This window comes from Oncorhynchus clarkii, chromosome 4 (assembly GCF_045791955.1).
Source record: "Oncorhynchus clarkii lewisi isolate Uvic-CL-2024 chromosome 4, UVic_Ocla_1.0, whole genome shotgun sequence".
NCBI classification, from domain to species: domain Eukaryota; kingdom Metazoa; phylum Chordata; class Actinopteri; order Salmoniformes; family Salmonidae; genus Oncorhynchus; species Oncorhynchus clarkii.
The window spans coordinates 70,864,445-70,888,308 of record NC_092150.1 but is presented as its reverse complement, the minus strand read 5'-3'; the positions used below and the strand labels follow the sequence as shown (position 1 = coordinate 70,888,308).

The 23,864-nt window shown below is 41.9% G+C and overlaps 1 protein-coding gene across 1 annotated transcript; it reads left to right on the top strand.

The window, feature by feature from the left end:
* Positions 1-14,046: 14,046 nt before the first annotated feature.
* On the top strand, positions 14,047-22,851 carry LOC139407818 (monooxygenase, DBH-like 1, like). Its single transcript, XM_071151683.1, has 12 exons — positions 14,047-14,449; positions 15,181-15,327; positions 16,237-16,389; positions 16,897-16,980; positions 17,110-17,265; positions 17,373-17,478; positions 17,693-17,865; positions 18,057-18,148; positions 21,370-21,466; positions 21,569-21,759; positions 22,202-22,310; positions 22,399-22,851. The coding sequence occupies exons 1-12, from the start codon at positions 14,183-14,185 to the stop codon at positions 22,594-22,596; spliced, it is 1,773 nt and encodes a 590-aa protein (XP_071007784.1). The 5' UTR covers positions 14,047-14,182; the 3' UTR covers positions 22,597-22,851.
* Positions 22,852-23,864: the final 1,013 nt, after the last annotated feature.

The following is a 23,864-nucleotide window of genomic DNA, read 5'->3' as shown; positions in this document are numbered from 1 at the left end:
AAAAACAATAATAATAATCAAACGTATAATAATACTAACAACAACAACAATAATAGTAAGGCCTAATAATAACATAAAACTAGCGCTACTACTACGTCTACTTCTATTAATATTAATAATAATTTATTTTAATACATTTAGGTATGTTGTCTTTTATTTTGAAATTGTATTTATCATACAGAAAGATCAGTTAATTAAGAGCATTTAATTGTATGTCAAATTAGATTAAAATAAGAATTGGTTAGTGCCATGATATTTCAATATAATAATTTAATTGTTACAATGTATCCTTGTGAAAAAGTTTTGACAGTTTGACAGCACATGACATGCAGGTGTGAAGGGCGCTGTTCAAAAGAGGACTAATAACAATGTCGCCATCTGCTGGACAGAAGCATGGTTAAAGGTCCATAGGCCTAATGAATTTACAGTGTCAGTCCAGTAGAAACGCATTCAAATTGTTTTAAGTTTGACACAGGCTTTTCTTCCTTCCTAGATACATTTTCTCAGGAGTTTGTCCCACTGTTTAAAATGATTTGGAGTCATAGTTATAGGTAGATTCTGGAAATGTAATACAAATCTTGTGAGGAAAGTAATTTAATAGTTTAACTTATTCCTGTTAGAACAAAGGTTCTAACGATGAACGTAGCCTTAAGATGCTTTTGGGAAACTGAGCCCAGTTCAGTTTATGCTTGGTGATGCCACGGGGCGTCCCTATCCTTACTCCTTCCAATGTGTATGATATGATGAAATATGTGCCCCTTGTTATTGTACTGTTTGGAGAAATGTAAGCATTAAATAATCATATATATACAGTATATATTTATATTTGTTGCCCTACGTTATATCCCTTTGATATCCATGTCATCAGTTTGATAATGCTAATTACTCATTTGTTATGTTTATCCTGGCAGTCTCCTGCGTTGGATGCTATATGTTAAGCCAATTCCCCATAGTCACCTGGCACTACTTTGTCATGTCTGCACCTCTATGTTATGTGTTGATAAAGTTTCCCTTTTGTATCTTCCGTCCAGATCATCACATCCTTGTTATCCACATCCTATCTCCAAGGCTTTTACAAGCCACCACTCCTAAAGCATCCTTCCTAACATTCCCACCGGCCTTACAAGCCCTACAAAACCTTTATTCCAAACCCTCTCCCAACGTGCCTCTGTTCGTTCCTGTGTTCAAGTGTGTTTGTGTAATAAATACCCCTAAACCTGGATTCCTACTCAATCTCCTCATTTGCATTCTGACCAATGTGCCACGGTGGAAACAACAGTCCTGAAACTAGCTTACAGTCTGTCCTTGCCCTAGTCATTTTCTTCACTACTACTATTTGGATAGATAGGAGGTGGAGGATAAATGTAGATAATGTCTACAGTATCTAATTCTATAGTTGCAAGTCATTACTTGGCACTGTTTCTCCTCATAGGCAGTACTAATATGAGTTTGACCTAAATGTAATGTTTCTGTGTGAATTGCATCCCGATTCCCCACCTTTTTCCCAAAGCACACTTTCTTGTACGGATTTAGCAAAGCAATGCTGGAAACTATCCTATGCTTTTAAATCCATGACGAGGAGTGTGCAAATGCACACTTCAGGAGAAGGGTGGAGAAGAGCCCTTGTAGTTGAAGCCTACAGTGCTCTCTCAACCACCTTCTATGCCAAGTCCTGTAGCTGAAGCCTACAGCAAAATATTCTGGATGTAAGTGCTACTCTACAGCATGGTAGTGTTCAGGTTATTGTAGTCCCATCCTCCACCACAGTTCTTGTGACATTTTGTTTGCAAGTAAAGTTTCTGTTTGCATACAGTAGTAAATATTGTCAATTGTCAACACTACAGTAGTGAGTTATTATATCTCACAGGGGACAATACCAGAGACTCTGTAAGGGGGCTGATCGATGATATGGACTGTAATCAATCTGATTCTTCTGAATTTCTGTTGTCTAAAGGGTACAAAACATTTGAGGGGAAGAAGAGCCTTTCCTATATTCACTTATTTGCTCCAGTCCAGATCTTACATTGTTCCTTTCAACTCATCTATTTTGTGATCTTACCCTTTGGAAACTATGAGAAGGGAGTGGTTCACCTGACTAACGTCAAAGATCTGTAGGCCTATATCATGACGAGATGTTTATGTCTCCGCCCTAACAATGGGAATCATTGTCCCAAAAGCGGGAAGGCAGGGAACAAGCCCATAGGTCCAAAATAAGCCCATGGAAACACATTGGGCTTATTTTGGACAGTTCTTGTCAAGAGTGAAACCTCTCACTTTGCCTCTTCCTCTCTGCTAACGTCATTGCTGTGTGCAGGCAAACCCCAGCAACTTTTCCAGCAGACTGCCCCCTCCTGCCTTCCAGATGCTGCTGACCAAGCTGCCCCCCATCAGCCAGTTGGAGATGCTCTCCCATTGGAAGCAAGGGCTGGAGTGGCACCAAAATGGCAGAAAAATTACCGGTTACTGGTCTTGAAACGCATGTGTAATTCTGGTAAACTGTTTGCCACTTGTGGCAATACATATTGTTGCCACAGATTGAAACAGAATCTCAACATAATTATTTGCCAGAAAAAACTCTGTTGAACTGTTTGCAACTAGTGCCAATACATTTTATTGTTGCCAAAGGTTTGCCGCAGTTTCACCACTAGTGGCAACATTTGCAAACTTCTGGCAACGTTTTGTGGCACACAATTTAGTTTGCAGCAAATTAGCCACAAACTTGCTGGAAGTTTGCTGCTAATATTTACTTTTGCATGGGTATCCATTGCCACTCAGCTGTGTTCAGTCAAGTTTACAGTGTCAATTTGTTAGCCACTAGTCACATGTTCAATAATTCTGCAAATACAGTTGAAAGGAAAAGTATGTGAACCCTTTGGAATTACCTGGATTTCTACATAAATTGGTCAAAAAAGTGATCTGATCTTCCTCTAAGTCACAACAACAGACTAACACAATGTGCTTAAACTAATAACACACACATTATTGTATTTTTCTTGTCTATATTGAATACATCATTAAAACATTCACAGTGCAGGTTGGAAAAAGTATGTGAACCCCTAGGTTAATGACTTCTCCAAAAGATCATTGGAGTCAGGAGTCAGCTAACCTGGAGTCCAATCAATGAGACGAGATTAGAGATGTTGGTTAGAGCTGTCCTGCAATGTAAAAAAACACTCACAAAATGTCAGTTTGCTATTCACATGAAGTATTGCCTGATGTGAACCGTGCCTAGAACAATAGAGATCTCAGAAGACCTAACATTAAGAATTGTTGACTTGCATGAAGCTGGAAATGGTTACAAAAGTATCTCTAAAAGCCTTGATGTTCATCAGTCCACGTTAAGACAAATTGTCTATATATTGAGAAAGTTCAGCACTGTTGCTACTCTCCCTAGGAGTGGCCGTCCTGCAAAGATGACTGCAAGAGCACAGTGCAGAATGCTCAATAAGGTTAAGAAGAATCCTAGTGTCAGCTAAAGACTTACAGAAATCTCTGGAATATGCTAACATCTCTGCTGATGAGTCTACGATACGTAAAACACTAAACAAGAAGGATGTTCATGCGAGGACACCACGGAAGAAGCCACTCCTCTCCAAAAAAAACATTGCGGCAAGTCTGAAGTTCGCAAAAGAGCACCTGGATGTTCCACAACGCTACTGGCAAAATATTCTGTGGACAGATGAAACTAAAGTTGAGTTGTTTGGAAGGAACACACAACACTATGTGTGAAGAGAAAAAAGTCACAGCACAACAACATCAAAACCTCATCCCAACTGTAAAGTCTGGTGGAGGGAGCATCATGGTTCGGACTGCTTTGCTGCCTCAGGGTCTGGACAACTTGCTATCATCGACGGAAAAAATTAATTCCCATGTTTATCAAGACATTTAGCAGGAGAATGTAAGGCTATCTATCTGCCAACTGAAGCTCAACAGAAATTGGGTGATGCAACAGGACAATGACCAAAAACACAGAAGTAAATCAACAACAGAATGGCTTCAACAGAAGAAAATACGCCTGACCTCACCCCGATTGAGATGCTGTGGCATGACCTCGAGAGTGGTTTACATCAGACATCCAAAGAATATTGCTGAACTGAAACAGTTTTGTAAAGAGGAATGGTCCAAAATTCCTCCTGACCGTTGTGCAGGTCTGATGCGCAACTACGGAAAACGTTTGGTTGAGGTTATTGCTGTCAAAGGAGGGTCAACCAGTTATTAAATCCAAGGGTTCATATACTTTTCCCACCCTGCACTGTGAATGTTTACTCAGTGTGTTCAATAAAGACATAAAACATATAATTGTTTGTGTGTTATTAGATTAAGCAGACTGTGTTTGTCTATTGTTGTGATTTAAATGAAGATCAGATCAAATTATATGACCAATTTATGCAGAAATCCAGGTAATTCCAAAGGGTTCACATCATTTTTCAATACAAAAATGTTCTTACTCTTTCGTGAAGTTCTTCCAATTTTAAGTTGTAAATCATTATCAAGGTAAACTAGTTGAAATTCTAACCTGTTTCTTGAACACCAGTGATTATTTTAAGAATAATAACAATGTTACCTGTAGGACAATGTCTCTATCACAGATCTCCAAGTGTACAGTAAGGTGTACAGCCTTCATCAAATCATTTGTGATAGTTAATTGTGCAGACTGATTGCTACGGTATGGACATGACAAATCGGTATGGACATGACAAATAGGTATGGACATGACAAATCAGTGAATTAATTGAACACTGTTATCTGCTTTATGCCTCTCATTTTCCAGTTTACATTAGCAAGGAAAAACCTGCAATAATACCTCATGTCTTGCAGCTTTAACAGTATTGAGTTAAGAAACAGCTTTGTTAACTGCCTCACCGAGGACTAACTCAACTACTCAAAGAATGTTAAGGCCAAGGTTATGTAATCTACTCTGATGATATTGTTACTGGCCATATATTCATAGATTGATGTGTTTAGAAAAAGTTGGTTTTGGCTTTGGTTATGTTGCACTGCAGCTATTTAGCTAAATGACCACAGACATTTGTGTGAATCAACTTGCTAGCTAGCTTCTTAGCCTGTTAGCTAGCTAACATAGTTAGGGGCTGAAGATAGTAGTTCAGGGGATACAATCGACACATCTAACTTCTGGAATTAGCAATCAAGCTAATTTATATGTAGTGGACTTGAGTCTGTCATGGTTGCTCATGGTCATGCAATGAGGTAGCCCCGCCTGCAACTTCAAAATCGGTGTTGGTGTCACGACTTCCACCGAAGTCGGTTCCTCTCCTTGTTCGGGCTGCGTTCGGCGTTCGGTGTCACCGGTCTTCTAGCCATCGTTGATCCATTTTTCATTTTTCCATTTGTTTTGTCTTGTTTTCCTACACACCTGGTATTCATTTCTGTAATTTATTGTTGTGTATTTAACCATCTGTTCCCCCCATGTCTTTGTGTGGAATTGTTTATTGTAAGTGCTTGTGCACATGTTTACTGGTGTGCGTCGGGTTTTGTACCCATGTTGGTTATTTCTTTATGCTGCTCCGGCTATTACCTAGTTCTGCTCTCCTGAGTCTGACTTCCCTGCCACCAGTTACGCACCCCTTACAGTTGGCCATTAGCCCAAAAGGTCACTTAATAAGATAGCCCCGCCTGCAACTTCAAAATCAGTCAAGCTAGTTTATACAGTGTGTAGCGGACATGAGTCGGTCATGGTTGCTCAAGGTCACGTAATGAGGTAGCCCCGCATGCAACTTCAAAATCAGTGTTGGCCCTTTTTTTAAATGTAAAAATGCCCACAGTCATCAAGCTAGGTGAGAGATCATTATTACATGCAGTACCAGTCAAAAGTTTGGACACACCTACTCATTACTGGGTTTTTCTTCATTGTTTACTATATTCTATATTGTAGAATAATAGTGAAGACATCAAAACTATGAAATAACACATACGGAATCATGTAGCAACCAAAAAAAGTGTTAAACAAATCAAAATACATTTTAAATTTGAGATTCTTCAAAGTAGCCACCCGTTGCCTTGATGACAGCTTTGTACACTCTTGGCAAATAAAGAAAAACCCTTGAGTAGGTGTGTCCAAACTGTTGACTGGTACTGTACCTCCAGCATACTGACTGATCTAGCCCAGTAATACAGATAGCCAAATATAAGGGCCATGTAAGAATCTCTGTTAATTTAACCTATTTCTTAAGTTATTTTGGGGCATTTGATATTGCCTATAGGGCGCAAAATTGCTGGGACCATGGCTGGCAAGTGAGCTGCGTCACATACGCCTAAAATAACATTGCGGGACTGTGGTTGGGTTTGGGACCAGTTCTTGAGGTAGTGGGAGTTGAAAATCTGTAGGTGCGGGCAGGAGCAGGATGAAGAAATCGGTCTGGCGCAGACCTCTGCTGTACACCATGACAGTGAAGCCTGTAAAGTTAGAGCTGTTTATTACTGTGTCAGTGTGAAAAGTAGGGCATTAGCTGGGGAAACTGACAGATCAATAACATTACATTGCCATACTGACTAATAAAACTCACATTGCACTGAAAAAACATCGCAATATCAATCTTCAATCGTTTGGCCTATGGTTTCATCGTTTGATTCAGGTCTAGTGTGATTGTGGCAAAAATAATAGGTAATGTTTGCCAACTTTTGGCCAGCTCTCTCACTAACTGTACATCAACTGGCAAAGCTAGCCAAGTTCATTTACTTTTGTTGAAACGTGACAAAACAAAGGATTCAAAGCATGTCCAAACAAACAACAGCTGTTAGATAGTAGTAATAGCCACCTCATATTGCTATCTGACATATAGCTAGATGCTAGACCTGGCTGTGTTAGCTGTACTAGGTAGCGTAGCTAATTCATTCACCTCAGTCGAGAGGGGATGAAACATTTGCTAACGTTACATGACAGTTAAAATACTAGCTCAGCTCTCTCAATAAACACTAGTTTAGTTTTTTTCTGTTAAACTTCTTCAGGATTGGTGGGTCCCTTGCGGGATGGTTGAGCTAACGTAGGCTAATGCAATTAGCATGATGTTGTAAGTAACAAGAACATTTCCCAGGACATATACATATCTGATATTGGCAGAAATCTTAAATTCTTGTTAATCTAACTGCACCGACCAATTTACAGTAGCTATTATTATGCAAGAATACCAAGCTATTGTTTGAGGAGAGTGCACAGTTTTGAACATGAAAAGTTATTAGATAAACAAATTAGGCACATTTGGGCAGTCTTGATGGAAAATTTTGAATAGAAATGCAATGGCTCATTGGATCAGACTAAAACTTTGCACATACACTGCTGGCATCTAGTGGGCAATATCTAAATTAAACCTGGACTGGGGTGGCAGGGTAGCCTAGTGGTTAGAGTGTTGGACTAGTAACCGGAAGGTTGCAAGTTCAAACCCCTGAGCTGACAACTCTGTCGTTCTGCCCCTGAACAGGCAGTTCCTAGGCCGTCATTGAAAATAAGAATTTGTTCTTAACTATGGTTAAATACAGATAAAAATCATTATGGCCATGCATTTCAAAGATGTTGATGGTACAATGAAAATACAAAAAAACATAGTTTTTTCCCCTTTGTATTATCTTTTACCAGATCTAATGTGTTATGTTGGTCCTGGTCAGTCCCTAGATGGGAGACCAGATGCTGCTGGAAGTGGTGTTGGAGGGCCAGTAGGAGGCACTCTTTCCTCTGATCTAAAAATATATCTCAATACCTGACACCCTACACTGCCCTGTGTAGGGTGCCATCTTTCGGATGGGACATTAAACGGGTGTCCTGACTCTCTGAGGTCATTAAGGATCCCATGGCACTTATCGTAAGAGTAGGGGTGTTAACCCCGGTGTCCTGGCTAAATTCCCAATATGGCCCTCAAACCATCACGGTCACCTAAGAATCTCCAGTTTACAATTAGCTCTTTCATCCCCCTCCTCTCCCCTGTAACTATTCCCCAGGTCGTTGTTGTAAATGAGAATGTGTTCTCAGTCAAATTACCAGATAAAATAACGGATAAATAAAATAATAAAATATATACATTCTCCTACATTCCTTTCACATTTCCACAAACTTAAAAGTGTTTCCTTTCAAATGGTACCAATAAAATGCCTATCCTTGCTTCAGTGCCTGAGCTACAGGCAGTTAGATTTGGGTTTGTCATTTTAGGCGAAAATTGAAAAAAAGGAGCCGATCCATAAGAGGTCTATTATCTTGCCAGCTACATCAGTCAACTAAAGAGTAGCCAGTTTCTGCTCTGCTTACTTTTACAACTCGGTAAAAGAGCTCAACACACTGAAATATGCTCAACTCTCCCTTGCTGGTCCAGCCAGACTTCCAGAAGCTTTGCTTTCACACAGCCTATCAGCCGCTCTGTGGTGTCCACTCAGTCCTAAATCCAGCCTTCTCAACACTCCAAACAGCCTACCCGACCGCTCTAGGCGTCCGCATGGTCCTAAAGCACACCATTGCCGCTTTTTGTATCACATTGTTTTGATAAAACTGGGGGAGACAAACATGCAATATCAGTATGTGGGGGGACATAACCTCGTTGAATGTTGCGCCCCTGCTTCTCCTCATCATCTACACTAATTGAAGTGTATTTAACAAGTGACATCAATCAGGGATTGTAGTTTACACCTGGTCAGTCTGCCACAGAAAGAGCAGTTCTTAAAGTTTTGTAAACTCAGTGTATATTCATTTACATACAAGCTGCATATATTGTGTTTCCTGGTATTGTAAAATCTGGGTGTTTTTTTTCCATGCTGTGTGTGTCGGCTACATGTGAGTGTTTCTAATGAGTGTTATGTGTGTGAGTGTGTGTGTACTGTACAGTAGTATCCGCCCACATCCATTCAACTCACAAAGGGACAGGATGTTCTCGAAGGAGAACTCAGATCAGTAACCAACAGAAACAGAAGCACAGACAGCCACTGTCTTGAGAGTCTGAAAGAGAGACACAACATAATGACTTAACATATCAATAACAATGTGAAGAATGTACTACTTCAATGGAAAAACCTTGAGTTAAGGAAACATATAATAAATCATAACACTGACTGATTGGAGAATTGACTGCATGATGAATGTCTACCTCACGGAGTAATAACACTGGTGGGTTATGGTGAAGTATTTGAGAAACACAGTGACTGAGTTTATTTTTAAATTGTTTAATTTCACCTTTATTTAACCAGGTAAGCTTGTTGAGAACAAGTTCTCATTTGCAACTGCGACCTGGCCAAGATAAAGCAAAGCAGTTCGACACATACAACAACACAGAGTTACACATGGAGATAAACAAACATACAGTCAATCATACAGTAGAAAAAGAAAAAAAAAGGGGGAAAAAAAAGCGATAGTCATTGTTTACCCAGATAGTCAACGAGCTCAGAGTAGGGCTGTGGTAGTCATGAAATTGTGTCAGCCGGTTATTATATTGCAAAAGACTAACTAACATACTAACATAAACATGTTTAGCATATCCAGGCCTTCACACATACAAGCCTCATACAAATGTTGATGTGCGCCTTTGGAACATCTACATTTTAAAAGCCTATCAGTTGAATATACACCATCACAATAAATCCATTATTTATTTTAGACAGGTCTAAACAACTATTGATTGAGAACCACAGAGTTATGGCAAGTCGCAATGAAAACAGGAGCTGCCTCCACTATTCCAGCACCATTTCAACTTCAACATTTCAACATCATCAAATCACCTCTGCTTAGTCTAATACAACGACAACTGAGGATACTATAAACAATTTATTCCAATCAACGGAAAGCTAAATATGATGTGGCTGTCCATGGTTCTGATTTCTGTGTGCGTGTGTGTTTGTGTGTGCGTGTGCGTTCATGCAGGTAGCAAGTTGACTCACCCTAATTGTAGAGAAACGCCAATGCCATCCTCCTCTCTTTCCTGTTCACGAAATGGTCTATCACCCTGTCATATTGTACACGCTTTTCTTTTTTGTTGTCCTAGGCTACCTGGCTAAAATGCTTGCTCGCAAGCCTCTCTTCCATTCATGGGCAATGCTAGCTACTGTAGTTAACATTTGCCTTCTACATCTAGATACATACTGAACTTCCATCCTCTGTCATCAAGGCAAAGGGTGGCTACTTTGAAGAATCTCAAATATAAAATATATTTAGATTTGCTTAACACTTTTATGGTTACTACATGATTCCATATGTGTTAGAAGCTGTTTAGAAGCCTCTTGGACCTAGACTTGCGGTACCGCTTGACTAGGGTTGCTGTAGTCTTTGACAATTTTTAGGGCCTTCCTCTGACACCGCCTGGTACAGAGGTCCTGAATGGCAGGAAGCATGGCCCTGGTGATGTACTGGGCCGTACGCACTATCCTCTGTAGTGCCTTGTGGTCGGAGGCCGAGCAGTTGCCATATCAGGCTGTGATGCAATCTGTCAGGGTGCTCTCGATGGTGCAGCTGTAAAACCTTTTGAGGATCTGAGGACCCATGCCAAATCTTTTCAGTCTCTTAAGAGGGAATAGATTTTGTCGTGCCCTCTCCACGATTGTCTTGATGTTCTTGGACCATGTTATTTTGTTGGTGATATGGACGCCAAGGAACTTGAAGCTCTCAACCTGCTCCACTACAGCCCCATCAATGACAAAGGGGGGGTGCTCGGTCCTCCTTTTCCTGTAGTCCACAATCATCTCCTTTGTCTTGATCACGTTGAGGGAGAGGTTGTTGTCCTTACACCACACGGTCAGGTCTCTGACCTCCTCCCTATAGGCTGTTTAATCATTGTCGGTGATTAGGCCTACCACTGTTGTGTCATCAGCAAACTTAATGATGGTGTTGGAGTTGTGCCTGGCCGTGCAGTCATGAGTGAACTGGATCCTGGACTTCCTGACGTGCCGCCCCCAGGTGGTAAGGGTAGGGAACAACACATCCGCTACGCTGATCCTCAACACAGGTGCCTCTCAGGGGTGCGTGCTCAGTCCCCTCCTGTACTCCCTGAGAGGCCCCTGTGTTGAGGATCAGCGTAGCGGATGTGTTGTTCCCTACCCTTACCACCTGGGGGCGGCACGTCAGGAAGTCCAGGATCCAGTTGTAGAGGGAGTTGTTTAGTCCCAGGGTCCTTAGCTTAGTGATGAGCTATGAGGGCACTATGGTGTTGAACGCAGAGCTGTAGTCAATGAATTGCATTCTCACACAGATGTTATTTTTGTCCAGGTGGGAAAGGGCAGTGTGAAGTGCAATAGAGATTTCATCATCTGTGGATCTGTTGGTGCGGTACGCAAATTGGAGTGGGTCTAGGGTTTCTGGGTCTGGGATATTGGTGTTGATGTGAGCCATGACCAGTCTTTCAAAGCATTTCATGGCTACAGACGTGAGTGATACGGGTCGGTAGTCATTTAGGTAGGTTACTTTAGTGTTCTTGGGCACAGGGACTATGGTGGTCTGCCATGTTAGTCCGCCATGTTCAGAATACAGGTCCTGGTAATCTGTCTGGTCCCGCAACTTTGTGAATGTTGACCTGTTTAAAGGTCTTACTCACATCGACTGCTGAGAGCGTGATCACACAGTCATCCGGACAAGCTGATTCTCTCATGTATGTTTCAGTGTTACTTGCCTCGAAGTGAGCATAGAAGTTATTCAGCTCGTCTGGTAGGCTCGTGTCACTAGGCAGCTCTCGGTTGTGCTTCCCTTTGTAGCTCTATCCAACAGCCCAGCTGGATAGATTTAGCTAGCTATCATACAAATGTGTAGGCTATGGATATGATTGTAACAGAAATAATAATGTACGTGCGTTACCAGCTGCAACACCATTTTAGCTAAAATATAACAAAAGACCTCCTCCACTCACCAACAACCTGTTCAAACTGTGAGTTAGTTAGATAATCACTTTCACAGGCAAGTATACAACAAAAAACAATGGGGATCCTCGGGACCCTTTCTTCACTGTAAACAGGTCTAACTAGCTAGATGTTAGCTGAGGAATGCTCACCTCTTTCTCTTATATTGATATACATTGAGTGGCAAGTTTATTAATTAGTACCGGGTCGGCCAGGTTTCCTCCAGAACAGCCTGAATTCTTTGGGGCATGGACACGTTGCTCTATTGGTGTCAAGGGACCTAATGTGTGCCAGGAATATATTCCCCATACCATTACACCACCAGCCTGTACTGTTGACACCAGGCAGGATGGGGCCATGGACTTAAGCTGCTTACGCCAAATCCTGACTCTGCATGATGTAACAGGAACTGAGATTTCCAGGTGATGTTTTTCCACTCCTCAGTTGTCCAGTGTTGGTGATCGCGTTCCCACTGGAGCCTCTTCTTCTTGTTTTTAACTGATAGGAGTGGAACCCGGTGTGGTTGTCTGCTGCAATAGCCCATCCGTGACAAGGACCGACGAGTTGTGTGTTCCGAGATGCCATTCTGCACACCATTCTTGTACTGCGCCGTTATTTGCCTGTTTGTGGCCCACCTCTTAGCTTGAACGATTCTTGCCATTCTCTCATCAACTAGCTTTTTTTCGCCCACAAGACTGCTGCTGACTGGATGTTTTTTGTTTGTCGCACCATTCTCTGTAAACCCTAGACACTGTCGTGCATGAAAGGCCCAGGAGGCCATCCATTTCTTAGATACTGGAACTGGCGTGCCTGGCACTCAAAGTCGCTTAGGTCACTCGTTTTTCCCAGCCTAACGTTCAATCGAACAGTAACTGAATAACTGAATGCCTCACTGCCTGTCTACCTACTCTACATAGCAATCAATGGAAACAGGATGCACCTGAGCTCAATTTCGAGTCTCATAGCAAAGGGTCTGAGCACTCATGTAAATAAAGTATTTCTGTTTTTAATTTGATTTAATTTGCAACAATTTATAAAAACCTGCTTTCACTTTGTCATTATGTTGTATTGTGTGTAGATTGATGAGGGGGAAAAAATAATTGTATCAATTTTAGAATAAAGCTGTAACGTAACAAAATGTGGAAAAAGTCAAGGGGTCTGAATACATTCCGAACCGCCTCAATATAAGAGAACGGAGTTAAGCGTTCCTGAGTTAGCTAGTTGTTTTTAGAGAACCAGCTGTGCTTACGGCTTAACACAATTTAGTTTGCCGTGGAAAATATCAACGCCATGACAACATTCTCATGGCCAAATCAGGGAAGCAGTAATATATCACACTAGCAAATACCAGCGCCATACCGTGACCAAATACCATACCGTGATGGAGATAATTATGAAACTAGCTAGCTTGTTAACTTCATCTATCTACGTCAGCGTCCCCAATATCAAACGACTTTGTTTCGAAGGTAACAATAACACAATAACAACAAGGAGTAACTAAATAAACCCTAAACTAAGCTAGCACACACTGCAATAATAACAATAGTGAACTTATGTTTTTCTACACATCCCAAAGGCATAAGTCTGACCATGCTCTCACAACAAATCACGCAGGGACAAAGGACGGTCCGGGACTGGGATCTATTTATACCCTTGTAAGAGCATGGGTCGGACCAACTGGCCAATCAGAGGCTAGAAACACTGTATGCCCATAATGTCCAGGAGGCGGAATTCTGTACAGTGCCAATGTGGGAATGTTTACTGAGAAAAGATGGGGGCTGCCCTCACCAGATATGGGTTTCCCACACTCGGCTCATGCCTTGGGGGCAATGTGGAACCTATGAGCAAAGGTGCATTGGACCAATGTGTGGAGCCTACACATTGTCCCAATGTGAACATGTTTTTTGGGATTCCTTTCATTCTTTTGGATCAAAACCTACAGAACTGTTCACCTGTTCCCCGACTCCAAATCAAAGGCACCCCTCCTCTCCTCCTCGTATCATATATCACTCCTACAGCATATGACTCCAGACTCAGGACTTCCATTAATCCACTGACAGTGTCATTTGGGCAGGAGGGATCTGTAGGAACAGGTTTATATGAGGAAGGAAGGAAGGAGGAGGTAGGAAGGACCCAGGAGGAGGAGAGGAGGGTGGCAAAAGGAGAGAGAACATCTCAGAAAAGCATCTCAGAAAAGTTAGAGCTAGGGAGTGTGTGTGAGCGTGTAGCGACCCTGTTAGGACTCTGTTGTTTGAGTGAGTGAGTGTGTATCAGAATCTTAGCGGTGCTAGAAACAGCTGTTTGTTTGGGAGTGTGTGTCTCTCAGCAGGTAGAGGTCTCAGGGTCTATCTGAGGGTGACAAGACAGTATGATCCCTCTACTTCTCTCCCTGCTCCTGGCTTGGCCTCCAGGGACAGGGGCACAGCAAGACCCCCTCATGCCCTTCATGGAGAACCTTGACGCAGACCGTAACGTCATCCTGAAGTGGGGGTTCAGTGAGGTCCAGGGCACCATCATGTTCCAGCTGACCGTCAAGACCACTGGCTGGCTGGGATTCGGGTTCAGCCCAAATGGAGGCATGGCAGCATCAGACATCGTTATGGGAGGGGTCGGACCAAATGGCACCTATTTCATGGTATCTAAACTATTAACCTGTTATTCTACTTTCTAATCTATTACTATTAGACACAAGATAACGAGTGGTAATGTATTGTAGTAGTTGTTGTTCTGTTACGTGCAGGAATAGCAGTAGTTATATTGTAGGGATAGAAGTAGGCTACTGTAACAGTGAAGTGGCTATAGTAGTAGCAGTAATCATGATTATCTAGTTCAGTGTTTCCCAACTCCAGTCCTCAAGTACCCCCAACAGCACACATTTTTGTTGTTGCCCTGGACAAGCTCATCTGATTCAACTCATTAAGGACTTGATTAGTTGAAAAGTTGAATCAGGTGTGATTGTCCGGTGCTACTGCAAAAATGTGTGCTGTTGGGGAACACTGATCTTGTCATATGGAGTATATTTTTACCTTTATTTAACTAGGCAAGAACAAATTCTTATTTGCAATGACGGCCTACAATGGGTTAACTGACTTGTTCAGGGGCAGAATGACATATTTTTACCTTTCGGTTACTGGACTAACGCTCTAACCGCTAGGCTACCTGCCGACCCAAAGAAGGAGGAGTTGTAGGTGTATTGGTTTTCAACACCTGCAAACCGTTGGAAGATTAAATTACTATTTAAAGTTACCTGTGAATGTGTTGCTCCTTCAGAAACGCTACAACATTTTTGTTTAACAACACAGAACTCTATTAAGCTTCATATAGACTCCAGATAACTTCAGTATTTCTGTGTTGTCTCTCTTTCAGGATTATTATGCCACAGGGAACTCATTTCCCCTGGTGGATAAGAAACAGAGCTACACCCTCCTGTCCCTGACGGAGGCAGATGGTCAAACCACCATGACCTTCAGGAGGCCCATCCAGTCTTGTGACGAGGAAGACTTCCACATCCCCGTAAGTCAACGTTTTCACACAGACACAAACTGTTAACAAGTAATCTGTACTAAAAGTCTTGAAAGGATGGAAGAGGAAATTCATGTCCCGTTATCATGATTGACTATTTCTATTCATAAAAGGTTAGTTTACAAATATCTAAGCAACCTAAGCCGGTTTTGAGAGTTGTTCCCTTTTAACCTAAATAAATGTGTTCTTTATAACACATAATAGAGTTAGTTAGTTTCTCAAGTGATGGTGGGCCAAAATATCCTTTCCCCGTCTGCTGCCATGGTAATAATGGTATGGCCTTCAGGCGCTCACACCCCTGAGAAATAAGATCTGCTCCTATGGCCGTTCCCATGGTTCAATGCCTAGTTTAAGGTGTGATACGTTCCATTGTTTGGACCACAATCTTTTTACACTATATTGTGGTCTGGCATTTCATTGTTGTGCTTCATTGTTTGTACTTTTACATCTTCTCATAATATAACTACAGGCCTCCATGCAAAGCTCCAGTTTCCTCCTAATCCCCGGATTAATTTATCTTCTGTTCAGTGTGTTCAATCTAATGTACCTGCTCTTTGAAAGCACTCTGGAGACCATCTCTGGTTTACATGCACCTACTGATTATTTTATTTAGAGTAATTCAACACAATTAATCAGAGGATTGGAACAATGGCCTAAACACAGGGAGGCAGGCAAACATTTTCAAAAGTGAGCAGTTGTAACCCTAGATGGTTCACAAAAAACAGCATTAATAAAGACAATGGTGCCATAACAAGTGTCAAAACACCAATGCCACTAAATTATGCAGGCCCTACTAAGTGTCTACTGGCTTCTAGGCCTTTTATTCACACCTAGTCCTCACTCTGTGATTTTTGTATGTTTTATGTCAATTGATGTTGTTTTGTTCCATCCTTCTCACAGGACAGTCCAGTGAAGCTGATCTATGCCTATGGTACGTCTGATGACATAAGGTACCATGCCAATAGAAGGGGGACCAAGGAGGTCAATCTACTCAAGTTCATGCCCAGATCCAGCCCCCCAGACAGCAACTATCTAGACTTCGTTGTGGAGAATGTAAGAGTGACCTCACACACATGTCCTGAAGGGGAATCATCTATTTCCTCTAGATCAGGCACAGCAGGACTTTTAGTTTGAAGTCAAATATTTTACTTTACTCCTGGGGTGGAACAGGTCAAAGATGATTGAATGAAATTAATTTGAATTAATATTGTGATATTGAATATACAGGAGGTGGTATCTTTAGTCTACAACATGTGACTGTGGAACAGAATGGACTGGCAACACTTATACTATTAAAGTGATGCTCCAGAACTTCTGTATAATTTCAGCCAGTAGTTTTGAAAGTGGTGCTCACGAGCCAAGACGGGTCCCTGTTTTTTGTGTACTACTTCATCCGTTTTGTATGAAATGTTATGTCCTGCAAATTCTTATTATCATCTGTTATTTTCTTTGCAATTCGTATGATAGGTTATGAATCCAATTCATACAATATGTTACAAATCTGTTGTACTTAAGATCCCGGACTGCGTCGTTAACACAGTAGTCCTTCTTCCATTGCAGGTTACTGTCCCTGCCGAACGTACATACTACCACTGCAAGGTCATGAAGGTGCCAAAGCTCAACGGCAAAAATCATATCTATCGGGTAAATGAGCCCTCTCTCATTTCATGGTCTAATCATTTTGCAATTACATCATACGTTTGTCATTGGAGTCATCTCTTCCCTCTCCCTGCGTCTTCTCTCTATGCCTCCTTCTCTCTCCCTGTCGCTCAGATTGAGCCGGTGATTGAGCACCTGGACTTGGTCCACCACATGCTTCTCTATGGCTGTCCCTCCTCTGTGAACCAGACCTACGAGAAGAAATGCTACACGGAAGGATCAGGGGAGGACTGCATCAGAGTGGTGTCTGCCTGGGGGGTGGGAGGAGGGGTGAGAGACTGCCCCCTTCTGAAAACATGAATATACACACATGCATGCATGAACACACATGCTAGTCTTATCTCTGTCTCTACATTGTCTTCTCCATTCCAGGAGAGCTTCCAGGAGAGCTTCCAGAAATAGCTGGGATCCCTATTGGAGGACAGAATAATGATGAGTTCTACAGGCTGGAAATTCACTACAACAACCTGGCCCAAGAAGCAGGTAACCATTCACTAGCTAATAATTAAAATGTTCCATTCCACTAACACAGGATTAACAGGTTTACCCCGCTCCAATCTTGATGAAAGGTGAACCATGTGCTAGTCCTTGAACAGAACAAAGGCTGCACACCCTGAGGTTCTCCAAGACTTGGATTGAATTTAGCGATCATCTAAAGCCCTCATCATCACGTCTTCTCCTCTGTCTCCCCCTGCAGGCCGGAGGGATAGCTCAGGCCTGAGGCTGTACTACACTGCCCAGCTCAGGCAGCATGACGTGGGCATCATGACTACAGGCCTAATGGTGGCCATTGGCTGGGGCTACGCTATCCCTCCCAATGCCACAGCATTCCACAGCTACGGCCTCTGCAACACATCACACTTCTCAGACGTAAGTTCAGTGCCCTTTGACACTAGATTGAAGAAGGATGGTTGATTTTGATGACATTGTAGAGCAGATTGTCGTCAAAAAAGGAAAGCGCCAGCTTACTCTTTCCTTTCTGGTATACTATGCATAGCCATCTCTGAATTCAACAAAACAGGATTTTGTTCAAAATGAGCCTGCTTTCTGTCTTTCCCCAGATCATGCCTGACCCTGTCCCTGACCTCTCTGTGTTCTCCGTGGCACTGCACACTCACCTGGCTGGGAGGAAGGTGCAAGCTGGCCACATCAGGTGAGAGAGAGCAGCGGGGTCGTAACTTATACTTGGGAAATTCTGAAATTTCATTTTTGTTCCCCCCCAGTTCTATCATTGGAATGTGATACAGGGCAACGGTGCGCTTTAGGACCATGAGGACTCCTCCGAGTGGTTGGGTAGGCTGTTTGAAGTGTTTATCCGACTGGAAAAAACAAACAAATATATACTTTTTATTTATATACTGTGTATATATATATATATATATACATACAGTGCCTTGCGAAAGTATTCGGCCCCCTTGAACTTTGGTGGTGGAACGACATTTATTGGATATTTCAAACTTTTTTAACAAATCAAAAACGGAAAAATTGGCCGTGCGAAATTATTCAGCCCCTTTACTTTCAGTGCAGCAAACTCTCTCCAGAAGTTCAGTGAGGATCTCTGAATGATCCAATGTTGACCTAAATGACTAATGATGATAAATACAATCCACCTGTGTGTAATCAAGTCTCCGTATAAATGCACCTGCACTGTGATAGTCTCAGAGGTCCGTTAAAAGCGCAGAGAGCATCATGAAGAACAAGGAACACACCAGGCAGGTCCGAGATACTGTTGTGAAGAAGTTTAAAGCCGGATTTGGATACAAAAAGATTTCCCAAGCTTTAAACATCCCAAGGAGCACTGTGCAAGCGATAATATTGAAATGGAAGGAGTATCAGACCACTGCAAATCTACCAAGACCTGGCCGTCCCTCTAAACTTTCAGCTCATACAAGGAGAAGACTGATCAGAGATGCAGCCAAGAGGCCCATGATCACTCTGGATGAACTGCAGAGATCTACAGCTGAGGTGGGAGACTCTGTCCATAGGACAACAATCAGTCGTATATTGCACAAATCTGGCCTTTATGGAAGAGTGGCAAGAAGAAAGCCATTTCTTAAAGATATCCATAAAAAGTGTTGTTTAAAGTTTGCCACAAGCCACCTGGGAGACACACCAAACATGTGGAAGAAGGTGCTCTGGTCAGATGAAACCAAAATTGAACTTTTTGGCAACAATGCAAAACGTTATGTTTGGCGTAAAAGCAACACAGCTGAACACACCATCCCCACTGTCAAACATGGTGGTGGCAGCATCATGGTTTGGGCCTGCTTTTCTTCAGCAGGGACAGGGAAGATGGTTAAAATTGATGGGAAGATGGATGGAGCCAAATACAGGACCATTCTGGAAGAAAACCTGATGGAGTCTGCAAAAGACCTGAGACTGGGACGGAGATTTGTCTTCAAACAAGACAATGATCCAAAACATAAAGCAAAATCTACAATGGAATGGTTCAAAAATAAACATATCCAGGTGTTAGAATGGCCAAGTCAAAGTCCAGACCTGAATCCAATCGAGAATCTGTGGAAAGAACTGAAAACTGCTGTTCACAAATGCTCTCCATCCAACTTCACTGAGCTCGAGCTGTTTTGCAAGGAGGAATGGGAAAAAATGTCAGTCTCTCGATGTGCAAAACTGATAGAGACATACCCCAAGCGACTTACAGCTGTAATCGCAGCAAAAGGTGGCGCTACAAAGTATTAACTTAAGGGGGCTGAATAATTTTGCACGTCCAATTTTTCAGTTTTTGATTTGTTAAAAAAGTTTGAAATATCCAATAAATGTCGTTCCACTTCATGATTGTGTCCCACTTGTTGTTGATTCTTCACAAAAAAATACAGTTTTATATCTTTATGTTTGAAGCCTGAAATGTGGCAAAAGGTCGCAAAGTTCAAGGGGGCCTAATACTTTCGCAAGGCACTGTGTATATATATATATATATATATATATATATATATATATACATACATACAGTGGGGCAAAAAAGTATTTAGTCAGCCACCAATTGTGCAAGTTCTCCCACTTAAAAAGATGAGAGAGGCCTGTAATTTTCATCATAGGTACACTATGACAGACAAAATGAGGGGAAAAAATCCAGAAAATCACATTGTAGGATTTTTTATGAATTTATTTGCAAATTATGGTGGAAAATAAGTATTTGGTCAATAACAAAAGTTTCTCAATACTTTGTTATATACCCTTTGTTGGCAATGACAGAGGTCAAACGTTTTCTGTAAATCTTCACAAGGTTTTCACACACTGTTGTTGGTATTTTGGCCCATTCCTCCATGCAGATCTCCTCTAGAGCAGTGATGTTTTGGGGCTGTTGCTGGGCAACACGGACTTTCAACTCCCTCCAAAGATTTTCTATGGGGAGATCTGGAGACTGGCTAGGCCACTCCAGGACCTTAAAATGCTTCTTACGAAGCCACTCCTTCGTTGCCCGGGCGATGTGTTTGGGATCATTGTCATGCTGAAAAACCCAGCCACGTTTCATCTTCAATGCCCTTGTTGATGGTAGGCTTTGTTACTTTGGTCCCAGCTCTCTGCAGGTCATTCACTAGGTCCCCCTGTGTGGTTCTGGGATTTTTGCTCACCGTTCTTGTGATATTTTTGACCCCACGGGGTGAGATCTTGCGTGGAGCCCCAGATCGAGGGAGATTATCAGTGGTCTTGTATGTCTTCCATTTCCTAATAATTGTTCCCACAGTTGATTTCTTCAAACCAAGCTGCTTACCTATTGCAGATTCAGTCTTCCCAGCCGGGTGCAGGTCTACAATTTTGTTTCTGGTGTCCTTTGGCAGCTCTTTGGTCTTGGCCCTAGTGGAGTTTGGAGTGTGACTGTTTGAGGTTGTGGACAGGTGTCTTTTATACTGATAACAAGTTCAAACAGGTGCCATTAATACAGGTAACGAGTGGAGGACAGAGGAGCCTCTTAAAGAAGAAGTTACAGGTCTGTGAGAGCAAGAAATCTTGCTTGTTTGTAGGTGACCAAATACTTACTTTCCACCATAATTTGCAAATAAATTCAGAAAAAATCCTACAATGTGATTTTCTGGATTTTTTCTCTCTCATTTTGTCTGTCATAGTTGAAGTGATGAAAATTACAGGCCTCTCTCATATTTTTAAGTGGGAGAACTTGCACAATTGGTGGCTGACTAAATACTTTTTTGCCCCACTGTATATGTCCCCCCCAATTCTTAAACCAAAGTTGTGTCCCTGGAGAGAGGACAGCCAAAAATATGATCCATGATACCAGCCTATGATATGACCAGTACATGGTCTCATTGTCTGGATAATTAGCAATAAGCTTTGATGATCCTTCTGGATGATTCTTCACTCTCACCACTGATGTGCTCTTAATTCTAACCTCCACAGGAATGGAGAGCAGATTGACTTCCTGGGCTTGGATGAGAACTTCAACTTTGAGATGCAGCAGGCCACCAATCTGGGAAATATTAAGACCATCAAACCAGTGAGCATCCACGTATTTCCTGTATTTCAAATGGGTGTCATGGATGAGTGGTATTGTTAGTCATTAGATCTTTCCTAAAGCAGTATCTCTTCCCCACTGCAGGGCGATGAGATTGTTGTGGAGTGCACCTATAACACAACCAATCGCAAAGGAATCACACAGTTAGGGCTGGCCACCACTGATGAGATGTGTCTAGCCTTTGTCTTCTACTACCCAGCCATCCCCGTCACCAGCTGCTGCAGCCACCCTGACATGCATGCATACATGGCCATGATGGGGAAGACAGTCGACCAGTAAGAGCCTTCACATTGTCACAGTTTTCACCCACACATTTACATTTTTAGACTGATACTGTGCCTGTTTGTTTTGGTGGCTAGTTACGCATGACTGTATGAATGAATGAATGAAAAAAAAAATTGGTGTCAAATCACCAATTGGCAACCCATCCCTTATGGGATTAATTGACACAAAAACAAACATTACCCTAATTCACTGTGGTAATTAAATGATAATTCTTCTTCCGGCGTTCTTTGCATTGCGCATCACTTAAAGGGTGAAAAAAACAATAATAAGTAAATCAATACATAATAGTAGGGTAATCCAAAGAATAATTACATCCCTAGAGCAGTAAAATAATATTAATGTAAGTCGCTTGGATAAAAGTATCTGCTAAATGGCATATATTATATTAAGTTGTTACATGTAAACCAGAATGACTTTGTGTGTGCCCCACAGAAACATTGAGGAGATGTTGAAGACTGCAGCTTGGGACCAGTCATCTACTGCCGTGCACGAGGCCACAATGAAGAGGGTCCCTCAGATTGGGTTCATCATAGATGTCAATGTAAGCATCCACTCAATAAAAATGTAAATGCTCATGCTGTCATTTCAAAACATCCTCTCCATCCATGTCATGTTTGTTCCTTCTACAGAAAAACTACTCCATGTATGAGGGAGACATCCGCAACATGACGGCTACTCTTTCAGTGAGTTGCAGGAGTGATCCATCCTCACAGGCTGGGCCCTTGGCGCCATTTAACAACAACATGTCCCCCAGAGGAAGCGGTTCCTGGGTCGTGACCTCTGCTGCTGGAAGTGTCTTCCTGATGCTCTGGACGACAATGCTATAAGAATCCGTCCAGGCCAAGATGAGAAAAAACATCAACATATGTATTAAATTTCGCCCTGCTCTGGGTAGGTCCCTGAATGTTTTTTTTTGTTCATTATATACATGTTTCTTTCCCCCCCCCATTCATGCTCTAATGATTACAATGAATTAATCAAAATAGCCACTGGCTATGCCTATTTAGCATTGATTGCTCTTTGATTGCACTACATTAAATCAACCAAACTTTGATTTTGATGACATGTCTTTGTTTATTCATGGCAATACATATTAGCCTGGAGCTTCCATGATATTTCTGTAAAGTAGGTCTATTCAATTTTACTGCATATTTTTGTACTTTTGTGATTAGATTAAAATGTGTTTCATCACCTTGACTCTCTTTGTGTCTGTCGTCTATTCTGTTTTATCTCATTGGTCTAAAAATCTAAATCATACGTGCATTGTGGCTGAGAAAAATATTGACTCATTGAGTAAAGTAAGGTACAGATTAAAGCTGTTATCTCTGGCATCTCGTCAGACATGGATGCTTCATGGTTTATGATGTAGATGCAAGTCGCTTGACCCAAATGATAGACTTCCCTCCTTCTTTCTGTCTATCTGTTCCCTTTCATACCTTAAGGGAACATTTCGGCATTTCGTGTATGATCAGTGAGAAAGTCCATATTGCAAATGTACGGTCCCTTACTAGACGTCCGAAATCGTTTGTAAAATTCGCGGTCGGCGTCGGGCCGTGCGGTAGGGCCAGACCTACCGGGAAGTCATCAAATGAACTTTGTCGGACATTCGGTTTCCGTTTTATAAAATAAACAAGTTTTTGACCGTTTTTCCGCTATCCCGGAATTTCCCACAAGAGGGCATACGGAATCATATGGCAATTTGGCAAAACATCACGAATCACGACGGGGCCTTATCTCGAAAACGGAAAATATTTCGAAGCCGAAACTTGGTGAGCGTAGGTTTGGCATAATGGGCAGTTGGCCCCGAACAAGATGGCGTCTAGGCCTCGACGGTTTTTGAGTTATGGCCGTTTTTCTGGGATTAAAGGTCCTAAATGGAAATAGAGAAATTATTTTTCCACTTCAGGTCAAAGTCAAGGAGCCTCCTGTGTCAATAAAAAAAGAACCAGCCATTTATCTATCGTCATTTAAGAGAAACGGAACAATGACAACTTGGCGATGGTCACAAATAGGTGTTTTTTTTTCCAACGGTTACAGATCCAGTTGCAGGGTGTTCATACGAATCTTTTTAAAGTGTGCTGCGGAGCTCTGCGAG